We start from the raw sequence: 11,690 nt of genomic DNA on the forward strand, positions 1-11,690 counted from the left end.
TGTTCTTCTCATCATCGTGTTACTACTACTAAAACTAAAACAAAACAAAGACAAGACGTGCTACTAATTCTGCAAATCATAAATTCTCTCTCACCAAAATGATTTCTATGCTAATGTTGTGGAAAAGAACATTTGTATTGAAATCAACAAAATATCTTTTGTGAAATAAATGTAATGTTGATGCTTCATATGGGCTGTGCTAATTGATAGATATGGGATGATACAAAAAAATGGTTAGATGGTCATCAGGTAATGTGCACACAAGAAAAAAATTATAAAGCTGAAGCTATATAACATTTACATATTAATATGTTTGACATGTACAACTTAGCCTCAGCCTCAGCCTCGATCATGTCTTGACAGTGTGAATCTTCTTTTGACCCCTCTTAATAGAGTGCCACCAATTCACTTTGCTTTCAAAAGCCGTGAACCTTAGAGTACGTCAATTGCCACATGTCAGTCAAAATAATTTCAGTCGTGCATTGTAGCTTGAGGTAATTTCAGTTGTGATCTCTTGATATCTTGCACCTGGTCTTGTCTATTATCTACTCCATATGTAACATTTTAAGAAGATGATATTTATTGTTGCTTTTTCTGTTTAATATGGAAAATCTGAATTTAGGTGTTAGCTTTGTTGATTAAAAATGCTTTCTATATCTTTTAAAGACTTCTTAAGATGCTAGAATTAAATTTGGCATGTTATCATTAGACATAGTCCTTGTAATTGGTTTGTTGCCTAAACCATTGTTGGCCATTTTTTGTTATGTCTGAATGTGATCCTAATTTTTTTTGGTATGGTCGGATAATACCAACTGTGCTTTTGATTTTTTTTAAATTTTTTTAATAGTTAGTGTGGTAAATTAATTATTTTGAAGAACTATATGTCTATGTCTTAAACTACATCCAATAAATGATTCATCTATGTCATATCTGTAATTGGTATGCGTGTGGATAATATACATTTCCAAAGTTACTTTGGAGTACCTGGATAATATGTAGTTTGATAAGAAGAAAAAAATGTAATTATGATAAAGCCATATAGTGTTTGTTTGAACCAACTGAAACAATGAATGATTTTTAAAATAAATTTTGTTCTATGCTACGTAATGATTTGATTTTATTGGATAAGGGATGTTTTACGATATCTTTGCTTTGAATCCATGGATTGTTTTACTATTGTTAGAGCATGGTTTATTATTCTTTCAATTTGGGTGAAAGAACATGTTAAACACACTTATTTTATCATTTGTGAGGTTGAGTTGTTAAAATCATGTTTCCTTAATTGAGTATATATAATTTAATTTTTCTTAAAACATTTTCCCTCTATTTTCTTTCCTTCTTCAGCAATTCACGAGCTGCTCTCTACTCTGCCTCTCTCTCTGTCTCTCGTTCTCATCAAATCTTAGTTTTGGTAAAGTGAAAATCTTCGATTTAGGGTTCTGATCCGATCGCAAATCTTGAACCTAAATGGATGATCAATGGCGTCCAGGATCACCGCATTATCACTCTCCGCCGCCGTGTCAAGCTCACCACGGAGACCATACTGCTGAGGATTGTCACAATGAAGCTGATCGGCTCTATACGAGAGCTCGAATTGATGTCATCGGACGTCAACTTAGTGGTGTACCGCCTCTGCCTCCATTTTATCATCATTCTACTCGTCCTCGAGGTTGTTTTCCCGAGCCATTCTATTTGCTTTATGCGTAAGCTGGCGAGTGATTTTAGTTTCTTTATCATATAATCTTGCTTTCTTTAGCGTATAAAAGGTGTTTGTATTTATAGGTCTTACTGCATAATAACTCCATTTTGTATAATATTTTAGCTAAGTGGAAATAATTTTTTTAGCCAAGTTGTTGCCTAGGAAACATATATTGATTGAGAACACATAGGTAACTGATACAGATTCCATTCTATTGATTTGTATGCTTACATTCAACTATGTGCAGGATTACTAATGAGGAACTTGTACTTTTATGTCTTGTGCTTCTGCACATTTGCTGTGGTGAAGGCCGGTTCGAGTCCACAGAACAACACTGACATCAGACTTGATGCTTTGCTTGCGATATTGGGGGATTTCGGCTACCACCCTGTACTCGCTGAGACTTGGAAAGGGAATAGCCCTTGTGACAACTGGTTCGGGCTAATCTGCGTTGAAGGTCATATCAAGTATATATTTCTCATGTCCATGAACTTGACTGGCTCCATCTCTCCGCGGTTTGCGGATCTCACATCAGTACATGTAATCGATCTGTCTCAAAACCTTCTCACTGGTACCATTCCCTTCGAGCTGACCAAGATGAAACTGAGGTTCCTGGATCTTTCCCAGAACCAGCTACACGGGAAAGTTCCGCGTTTTCAGACACTAGTTCCAGTCACGGAAGGAAATCCAGAGATTGTGACTGCGGCGGGGATCATTCGTGTTCCTTTAGGGAGAGGTGGCAAGGAAACTGCAGGCGTTGGGGGATTTTACGTTGGGATTATGGTTCTTGGTGTCGTGCTTATTGGAGGAGCAGTCTTCCTTTTCTATCTTGCTAAGAAAATAAACCACCCGGTCTGACTGATTGTGCTTGTCAAGAATGAAGTCTCCAACTTTTATATACTGCATGTTATGTCTAGTGTTGTTGTTGTTTAGTAAGAGATACTCTTAGTTTGACAATGATACTATCACTATGTCATTACCCAATATAAGATTAAAATAATTTTTGGATCGCTTCTGTGTTTCCTCTACATTGTATGTTATGTCATAGTATCATATAAACAGGTGGAAAGGAGCTTATCACAAATAAGCAGCTCCAGTTTTGAATAATCGCCATGCTCCAGATATGTTCACATAATACGTTTCAAGAACTTTTAGTTTAGAACTCAGAATTCAGAAGGAGGTTGTTATAGCATGAAGACTAGTTATGTTAAATAGCTACGGCATGGTGGTTTTTGAGGTTTTGACTGGGTAACAACATATGGATTCCAAGGGTAGCAGAACGGCTTTATTTTATTGGATTGGGTGAGGTAGAATATAGGATTGGATTTCAATATTATCATGCATAACAGTATTGTTGATCTCTTACTTCTTGTTATAATGTATGTATCCTTTCTTTGTGTAACTGCTTTTGTTACAGTGGACACACTTACAGTTTTTTTTTTTTTTTGCATTTTGTTTCACCTTTAACCTTTCATATTAGTATGTTTTTATTCATACGTCTTTTGTCTTGGAAGAAGATGGAAGTGAAAAGTTGACCAAAGTAAAGAAAAAACTGTTTTAGTAACAAGTAGTTTATCCAATGTGGCATTGACAATTGGCTATGGATTGCACAGCACGATTAGCTCAGGCTTAGAACTTTAATTGGCTCAGGCTCTGCTTTTCACCCAGACCGTTTTGGAAATTGTCTTTAGGAGCTTTAATAAGAGTCATAATGTCAAAGTCAAACAAGTAAAAGTGATTTGTTCAACGTATTAAAAACCCATAGTTATGTTCTCGTTAGCTTTTAACAAGTCGTTAACGAATGAAACATAACTTCACATGCATCTTAGCATTAAATTTAACCGAACCAAACACATAACCAACTTCATAGTTTCTTGTGAACGGATCAAAGTCACGACACACGAAGCCCATGCATGCACATAACCATTACATGTTCCAATAAAAGAGGACAGTATCATCACCAGTGAATTTTTGAGGACAAGGCATTAAACTGTTTCGTGTTTAAATTACGTCTCTTAATCCAATTTATTATCCTCTACTCTCAACTGTACTCTGCCACTTTCATCTTCTATATAAACCATCCCATTCCAAGCATACATGCTATCAAATCAAACACAAAACATCACATTTGTTCGTGGTAATAATACAAAATGGCTATGACTTTCTCATCACTCACCAACCTAGTCCTTCTGGTCTCTGCAGCTGCGTTGCTTGTGTCCCACTCAAGTGCTCGCAACTTGCAGCAGACTCAGACACTGCCTCTTCAAGGAGCTGCTTCTCCTACCAAAGCTGAGGCTCCTACCGTCAATGCCCCTCTCGACGACCAAAAGAACTTCATTGTCGGTGGTGCTGCTGGAATAGGCGGATTCATGGGGATGCCAGGTGGTGGGACCGGTATGACGTTGCCTCTCCCATCCGGGACACCGCTTCTTGGTGGGTCTGGTGCGTTTGGTGGTTTGGGTGGTGCAATGGGATTTCCTGGTATTGGAGGTAATGGTGGCGGTTCTGTTCCCAGCTCAGGAGGTGGTTTGGTGTCTCCATGAGAGAGTGTCTGAGAGAGATTAAGATCCATTGTCTCTAGCTTTAAGATGTGTTTAGTTTCTTTTGTGATCGAGTTTGGATCATTGTTCTTGTCTTTTGCTGCATTTTCTCGTCACTTGTTTAATGTTGTGTTGTGCTTGCATGTTGTTGTTTCCTTTCCTTAATGAAAAATGTTTTCTTATTATTCAAAATCCTTAACTGCAAATGTTTGTGTATAAGTAAAAAGTGTAAAACTATTTACTGTATTCACTAAACCGACGAAAAGATAAATTTGGTAGGATTGAAACTTGAAAGGTATGAGTCTAGCTCTGGTTCATGGAGGTCTATTGATGTCGCCGCGAGCATAACTCAACGTGAAGAAAGTGGATGTGTGCTCTATTTGTATAATTTAAATTAGGCAAAAGTAATAAACAGATCCATATAGCAAAACAGGCAAATGACCTGTTTAATTGTTTTTATTGGGCAAACACAGGCAAAAACAGACTCCTACAAGAATTGTGTCCCTCCTCTCTCTCAAGTTAAGGTGATGATTGGTGAAAAGAAAAGACGAGAGTTTTAGTGATGTAATTAATAATCCATGCCTCCCATTCCACCCATGCCTGCTCCAGCTCCTGCGGACTCGCTTTCATCTTTAGGAAGATCCACGACTACAGCTTCAGTTGTCGTCAACAGAGATGACACACTAAAAACAACAACCACAAACAAGTATGTTTACAGACTTTTCTTATGACAATGAGAACTGAGTATTGGCAGGGCTTTAGCTTTTGATTTACCTGGCAGCATCAACCAAAGCGGTCCTGATCACTTTCAGAGGATCAATGATACCAGCTTTCACCATATCCACATATTCACCTATTTTTCATTTTCTCCAGTGTTAGGCTGTTAGCTAAAAGATAACCTTCATATAGATTAAAAGTGAAAGTCATAAAGGACTGTTAACTTACCTTTAGCAGCATCATAACCAAGGTCTGTGTTATCTTGCTCCAAGAGCTTGCCAACTATAACAGCACCTTCAACTCCAGCGTTTGAAGCTATTGTGTGAACAGGAGTCTGGTCAACCAAAATCAGTTAAACCTCTTCTTCTTAAGAATCATCAGAAGATCAAATATGGCATTCGTTTTAAATATTTGATTACCTTCAAAGCGTTCTGAATGATCTGCACACCAATCTTCTGGTCAAAGTTGGCTGTTGGAAGTTTCTCTAACTCTCTCGCTGCGTACAGAAGAGCCACACCTCCTCCTGCAAGTGTTTTCATTTGTTTCTTCTCAGTAAACTTTTTAGCTTTATGTGAAAGATGTGTTTCTCACTAGGGGAGACATACCTGGCAAAATACCCTCTTCAACAGCTGCTTTAGTGGCATTCAAAGCGTCTGTCACTCTGTCTTTCTTCTCACCAACCTCAGCTTCACTTGCTCCTCCAATCTATACCCAGAAATCCAGAATTTATGTCAAGAAACTTGCAATTTAGGCTTCTATATGTAAAGCTACAGAAACATTTTAACATGATATCACCTTCAAAACAGCAACTCCTCCAGAAAGCTTAGCTAATCTTTCTTGCAGTTTCTCCTTGTCATAATCCGAGGTGCTCAGTTCAATTGCTGATCTAATCTGTTAGTTGCAATACCAAAGCAATTAATTCACATCTTGCAGCCACATCATACTTTCTTGCACACTAATTCTACCATCTAGATTTATCAGGGCACAAGGCTAACAGTTACCTGCTCGCATCTTTCCTCAATGGCCGTCTTGTCGCCAGCCCCATCAAGAATAACAGTGTCATCCTTGGAAACAGTAACCTACAAATAGCCAGACAAGTGTCAACTACACTTAGAAGTCCTTGTCAAGAAGGATATGCTGGCAACGCTCGGATCAGTCTGACTTCATACAAGGAGCTACATCTATACATCATAAAGATTTCAAAGACTTACCCTTTTGCAGGTCCCTAGCATGCCCAAATCCACCTTCTCTAGGTTCATGCCAAGCTCATCCGTGATAACCTATATCGATCCAAGTAAATACTCTGACCTTTAGCCAACCCTTTTGCATTGTAGATTTCGAAATACGGACACATAAGATAATGCAACTTCACCTCTCCACCAGTAAGGGCAGCAAGGTCTTGCAAGTTGGCCTTCCTGTTCTCTCCAAACCCTGGGGCCTTGATGGCACAAACCTATACGAAGGTAGATTATCAGTCAGAAACTAAACAAGATCATAACCTCTAAACACTTAAGACGTTTTAGTTGTTCAAATTCCATACCTTGATTCCAGCACGTAGCTTGTTAAGGATAAGAGTTGCAAGAGCTTCACTTTCCACATCTTCAGAGACAATCAACAGCGGTCTTTGTTTCTACAAGTTTTCATTTGAACAACAAATTAGATACCTTTCACACAGCAGTTCCAAGACATAACGATTCCAAATCTACTAAATGGAGATATAGCATACATACCTTCATAGCCAACTCCAACACTTTCACTATAGAATTGATGGAGGAGATCTTCTTCTCATGGATAAGAATGAGAGGCTCTTCCAGTTCCTACATATTGAACCACAGCCCTGTAAACTAAATAACTGATTCGAAGCATCACGTAACTTGATTGAGTAGTGGGAGTAAAAAAAACTTACACATTTTTGAGTTTTCTGATTGGTGATAAAGTAAGGGGAAGTATAACCTCTGTCCAACTTCATCCCTTCTACAACTTCCAACTCATTAATCAACGTCTTTCCATCCTGCAAGTCACCTTACCAGCATAAGTGCCTTGACCAATCTACCAGCAATCATTCCAGCGAGAGTCACTTACTTGGATTGTGATCACACCTTCTTTGCCAACCTTCTCCATAGCCTTTGCGATCAGTTCACCAATCTCCCTCTCTCCATTCGCAGAAATGGTCCCAACCTGAGCAATCTCCTCAGACGTGCTGATCATCCTCGCCCTGCTTTTAAGGTTTGTCACCACGGCATCAACCGCCATGGAGATACCTCTCCTCAGGTCCATAGCGTTCATTCCTGCTGCAACTGATTTGCAGCCTTCGGTGAATATCGCCCTGGTGAGCACAGTAGCACACGTAGTACCTGCACAACAAGTTAGAAAGAGTTCACGACTGGTTCAAAAAGAATTTTCAATCAAAAGTGGATATCTTACCATCACCAGCAACATCATTAGTAGCATTAGCAACCTGCTTGACAAGACTAGCACCAACGTTCTTCACTTTATCCTTAAACTCAATGCTCTTGGCAACAGTGACACCATCTTTAGTCACTTTAGGAGCACCCCAACTTTGCTCAATCACAACAGTACGTCCCTTCAAAGTTACAGGATCACATTAACGATCCAACTGGCATTTAGATGAAGCTATAGCCAAATCCACGTGTATAGATAAAGTACCTTGGGACCCATAGTGACTCTAACAGCATCAGCAAGCTCTTCAACACCTCTAAGCATCAAGGCACGAGCTTCAACCCCAAATTTAATCTCTTTCGCTGCATAGTTCCTGCTCCAGCTCATTCTGCTGGAAACCTGAACACACGTGATACTTAATCAGAGTTACTAATAAGACCAAAGACAAATCGAGTTACAGACCAAATGCAAAAGTACCTGTCTTGTGTTACTTGCAATCCTGAGAGCACAGAGAACAAGAGAAACCCATTAGAAAGCAAGCAAATTTAGAGATCCCAGATGAAATTAAGCAAACCCATGAGAGATCTAAATCAATAAGAGGAAGACAAGTGAGTTGTTACCTAGCCTTGGAGGCGAGACTGGACACGAAACGAAACATGGTGGCTGAGAAGGAAGAAGATGAACGATGGAGAAGCTAAGGAAGAGATAAATGGGATGAGCAAGCGAGGTCGATGGAGAGAAGCGTCGGACTTTTAATAAACGAAGGAGAAGACTCTAGAAGCTGCAGCTGCTACTTGTTTAATGCCCTCCCTTTTAGGGTTTTAGTCCTTTAGGGTTTTACTGCATTTTCAATTTAGTTTTGTTACTTCCATTTTCCAAATTTTTGGTTTGAACTAGTTTTTGATTTTTGATTTTGTGGTTTTGATTTGATTTTCAGCTTTTGATTTTTTTTTAGTTTTACTGTATTTTTTAGTTTTCAGAAACATAACTAATAGTTGTTTTAAAATAATAAATAAATAGTAATAAATTTTCAAATATAATGACTATTATTTATAAAAATAATAAATTAACATGTTTTAATAGTATAGATTTTTAGTTATATTATGCTACAATACAAAATTTAAATATTTTAAAATTTTGAAACTATTTATAATTTTCCTTATATTATAAGTACGATTAAAAGTTACATCATAAATTCAATAAAATTTCAAAATAACATCAGGTTTTCTTTAGTTTTATCGAGTCAACCAGTATTAAACCGTGAATTAAAAACATAATTTTATTACTAAATTTTACTATTTTTCAAACATAAGAAATCAATAATTTTTAATATGTATGCAATTATAAAATTTGAAAAAAGTTTCACCTCTTTACCGGAATACAAGTATTGTAATTTGCAAGTTTTTTACAACATTCTAACATAATCCGGCTAAAAGGTTTTTACCAAAAAAAATTCCAAAAAAGGTACATGTCACTGCATCATTTTAGATTTTGGATAAAGATGAATTTTACTGCTAAGCATGGGTCAAACTACCTTCATAAAACTGAATTTCACAACTTCAGCTGAAAAAAAAAGAATTTCACAACTTCAGAAGAAAAAAAAATGAATAAAGCATTTCAATTTTTTTTTTTTTTTGTAAAGCATTTCAAAAAAATTTAAACCAGCAAAAAAAAAAGGAAAAATTGTTTTTTTAGACCAAAAAAATGGAAACTATGTCCCTTTAGACTAATCTCATATTTGTACCCTTTTTGCCTATAATATCCTTTAATATTTTTAAAAATAAATTAAATAAATAGTTTTACAAACAAAAAAAATTTGGAAAAATAGTAACTACTGATAAAATACTTGTATGAACTTAGTGATATTTTTTTTCAGTTCTAAAAATGTTTAAATCATAATTTTAAATTATGTTCTAAAACAAGTAGAATTGACATTCTACGAAGTAGAAAACGAAATCCACATTTTTCATTGAATCTACAATGTTTAGAATACGTGATCTACGTAAATAAGAGTATTCTAAAAATATTTAGAATACACATTCCGCGCTTAACCTACCGATCTAAAACATGTAGAAATCGATTTCTACAGATTTACTATAAATCTAAAACATGTAGAAACCGACTTCTACAAATTTATGTAAATCTAAAAGATGTAGAAATCAAAATCTACACATTGCTAAAATTCTAAAAACCTGTAGAAACCGTATTCTACGGATAAGAATAATCAGTTTCGAAAAATAAGGAAAAAAAATATTTGGAAATATTCAGTTTCCTATTTTGAAAAATCGATTTAAAAATAAATAAATAAATTAAAAAAACAAAAAAAAACATGTAAACTTATTCTTCCATGCCGTCTTCTATATTCCATTGATTTTTCACAAAAATTTCACATTATTTATACCATGACTTTTTTTTTGTTAAAAAATACCATGATTCATATTCTTAAAAGTTTCTTCCTAATGCGCATATATGTGCCTCATGTTGCTTCATGTTGAAGTTCTCCGTTGATGAAAAGAAAAGGAAGGGGGGCGATGCAAAAACAACGTATTATTTTGGTTTATAGTTGCTGCTGTTTTTAGGCACAAAAAAATCTAAAGTCTGAGATAATAAGAAAGAATTGTGAAATGTAAGAGATAAAAGCCGAGACTTTGGCTCCTTCGTTTATAAATACAAATGATGGTTTACATAAATCAACGTTACAAGCATATGACATATTGACATGTACTAAATTATGAATTATGATGAAAGCGTGCTATCACTAAGACTTTGGCTCCACTTTTTCTCCAAACAACCTAAAGACTTTGGCTCCTTTGTTTCCAACTCTTTGAAGTTTCTGACGGAAAGCCTGTCTTGTCTCGGGTGCTACCTGCAAATCACACACCCATTAATATCAAACAGAAAGAGACTATTGAGCATAGTCATGTCTTTCAACCGAAAACCAAAAGGTTATGTTCCGCATACCATAAATGCAAGAAAATTTCATAGCCAACAGCGCTTAGAATGTACCTATACCTCTATTGAATCCTTTTACCAATGTTGCTTCTATACAAAATAAAGTTAAACAAAGTATAAGCCAAAAGACATGATCAAAGATCTCTGATAGAGAGATGAAGCAAAATAGCAGACTTGATGTGAATAGAACTCTAATCACTCAAAACCATTAACCAGAATGCTCTAAACAGAATAAAAATTCAAACTTTAAGAAGATTCAAGTCGAAGACGACAACAGTAAGTATAGCCCACACAGCGTGGTTCTTAACCTTCCTCTTATGACAAAGACTTAATGAGACAAATTGACAAACAAATTCAATTAACATAAATGAAATCAAACAAAGACACATAAACACACAAAGAACAAGTCACAAAAGCCTAATCAAAAATCTGAGAAGAGCCAGTCGCTTGCAACCAGTGTGTATCTCGATTCGCAAACCCATATGACAACATCAGAACAAGACAAACTTGTGAAAAGTTTAGCGCAAAGAAGAACAAAGAGATTATCAAACATTAGTTTTCAAAGCATGAAACGGTAGTTAACCCATATAAGAACCGAGCAAGAGCTTATCACTGATGAGAAATCAAGAGAACAAAACTAAATACCAAGGAGAAGTGTCAACGCTACCTTCGATTTAGAGAGGAGAAGAGGAGATATTAGACCGGAGATGAAGAGCTTCACGGCGGAGTATAGTCGGAGAAGAAGATATTTGAGCCGGAGAAGAAGAGATCATCGCGCCGGAAAAGACCCGAGGTCAGACCCGAGAGAGATGCTGTGTCGAGAGAGAGAGGCGTGAAACGATTGGCGTCGGGGGATTAGGTTTAGGAAAACTGATTTGGGGTTTTTTTTTTGTTTTTTTTTGTTGTTTATTTTAATTATAATGAGGTTTTTATTATAATATATGTAAATATATTATAATTATTTTACTATTTTAATTTCGAATTTATAATTGAATTTTTAAGGACATTATTGGCATTTTGAAAATTATTAATCTAATGAGACAATTATTAAGTGATATTAGTCTAACTAGAGATTTTTTCCGCGCTTCGCGCGGATTGTGTCTTATAAATTTATTTTATTTATAATATTATTTGTCGGTTTTTTTCTTTTATATTAACTTCTTGTTTTTCCAATGTTAGTTTTTCTTAATTTAAATTTATATGTTTATAATTTTTCATTTTTCTTGTCGTAGATGGAGAATTATATTTTTTATTGATGGTTTTTTGTAAGTGAAAGTGACATAAACTTTTTGAAATTTTAAAATAATGTTATATATAGTACGATTAACACATTAAAGAAGAGAAACATATTCAGACACATTTTACACAGGTTTTATATGCAT

General features: G+C 35.8%; 2 protein-coding genes and 1 long non-coding RNA gene across 4 annotated transcripts; 1 reads left to right on the top strand and 2 right to left on the bottom strand.

The window, feature by feature from the left end:
• Window positions 1-35: 35 nt before the first annotated feature.
• Window positions 36-4,421, top strand: LOC103860020 (glycine-rich protein 5). Of its 2 annotated transcripts, none has more exons than XM_033288334.1 (2): window positions 36-1,669; window positions 1,947-4,421. In XM_033288334.1, exon 2 carries the CDS (start codon window positions 3,850-3,852, stop codon window positions 4,240-4,242), a length of 393 nt encoding a protein of 130 aa, XP_033144225.1. In that variant the 5' UTR covers window positions 36-1,669; window positions 1,947-3,849; the 3' UTR covers window positions 4,243-4,421. The 2 variants fall into 2 exon arrangements, with proteins under 2 accessions (XP_033144225.1, XP_009135879.1); XM_009137631.3 differs by having other exon boundaries at window positions 1,947-2,713.
• A 195-nt stretch (window positions 4,422-4,616) lies between these two features.
• Window positions 4,617-8,221, bottom strand: LOC103860022 (chaperonin CPN60, mitochondrial). The gene is made up of 17 exons (XM_009137634.3): window positions 7,977-8,221; window positions 7,834-7,855; window positions 7,624-7,755; window positions 7,381-7,540; window positions 7,039-7,310; window positions 6,863-6,967; window positions 6,687-6,773; window positions 6,497-6,586; window positions 6,329-6,409; window positions 6,168-6,236; window positions 5,958-6,035; window positions 5,752-5,847; window positions 5,562-5,661; window positions 5,376-5,479; window positions 5,185-5,290; window positions 5,014-5,092; window positions 4,617-4,922 (listed from the first exon to the last, which is right to left on the bottom strand). Exons 1-17 carry the CDS (start codon window positions 8,012-8,014, stop codon window positions 4,808-4,810), a joined length of 1,734 nt encoding a protein of 577 aa, XP_009135882.1. The 5' UTR covers window positions 8,015-8,221; the 3' UTR covers window positions 4,617-4,807.
• A 1,722-nt stretch (window positions 8,222-9,943) lies between these two features.
• LOC103860023 lies at window positions 9,944-11,477 on the bottom strand. The gene is made up of 3 exons (XR_631331.3): window positions 10,976-11,477; window positions 10,318-10,398; window positions 9,944-10,222 (listed from the first exon to the last, which is right to left on the bottom strand). It is a non-coding gene; the product is annotated as an uncharacterized LOC103860023 (long non-coding RNA).
• Between the last annotated feature and the right edge of the window lie 213 nt (window positions 11,478-11,690).

The sequence above is a fragment of the Brassica rapa genome, chromosome A03 (genome assembly GCF_000309985.2).
Source record: "Brassica rapa cultivar Chiifu-401-42 chromosome A03, CAAS_Brap_v3.01, whole genome shotgun sequence".
NCBI lineage: Eukaryota > Viridiplantae > Streptophyta > Magnoliopsida > Brassicales > Brassicaceae > Brassica > Brassica rapa.

Excerpts from the sequence above, each read along its gene's own strand:
- LOC103860020 (XM_009137631.3), top strand. The coding sequence starts at position 1,468 with ATGGATGATCAATGGCGTCCAGGATCACCGCATTATCACTCTCCGCCG. Across the intron at positions 1,670-1,946 it reads TCATTCTACTCGTCCTCGAG|GATTACTAATGAGGAACTTG; the intron begins GTTGTTTTCCCG and ends AACTATGTGCAG.
- LOC103860022 (XM_009137634.3), bottom strand. The coding sequence starts at position 8,014 with ATGTTTCGTTTCGTGTCCAGTCTCGCCTCCAAGGCTAG. Across the intron at positions 5,291-5,375 it reads TCATTCAGAACGCTTTGAAG|ACTCCTGTTCACACAATAGC; the intron begins GTAATCAAATAT and ends TTGGTTGACCAG. Across the intron at positions 4,923-5,013 it reads GCTTTGGTTGATGCTGCCAG|TGTGTCATCTCTGTTGACGA; the intron begins GTAAATCAAAAG and ends TGTTGTTTTTAG.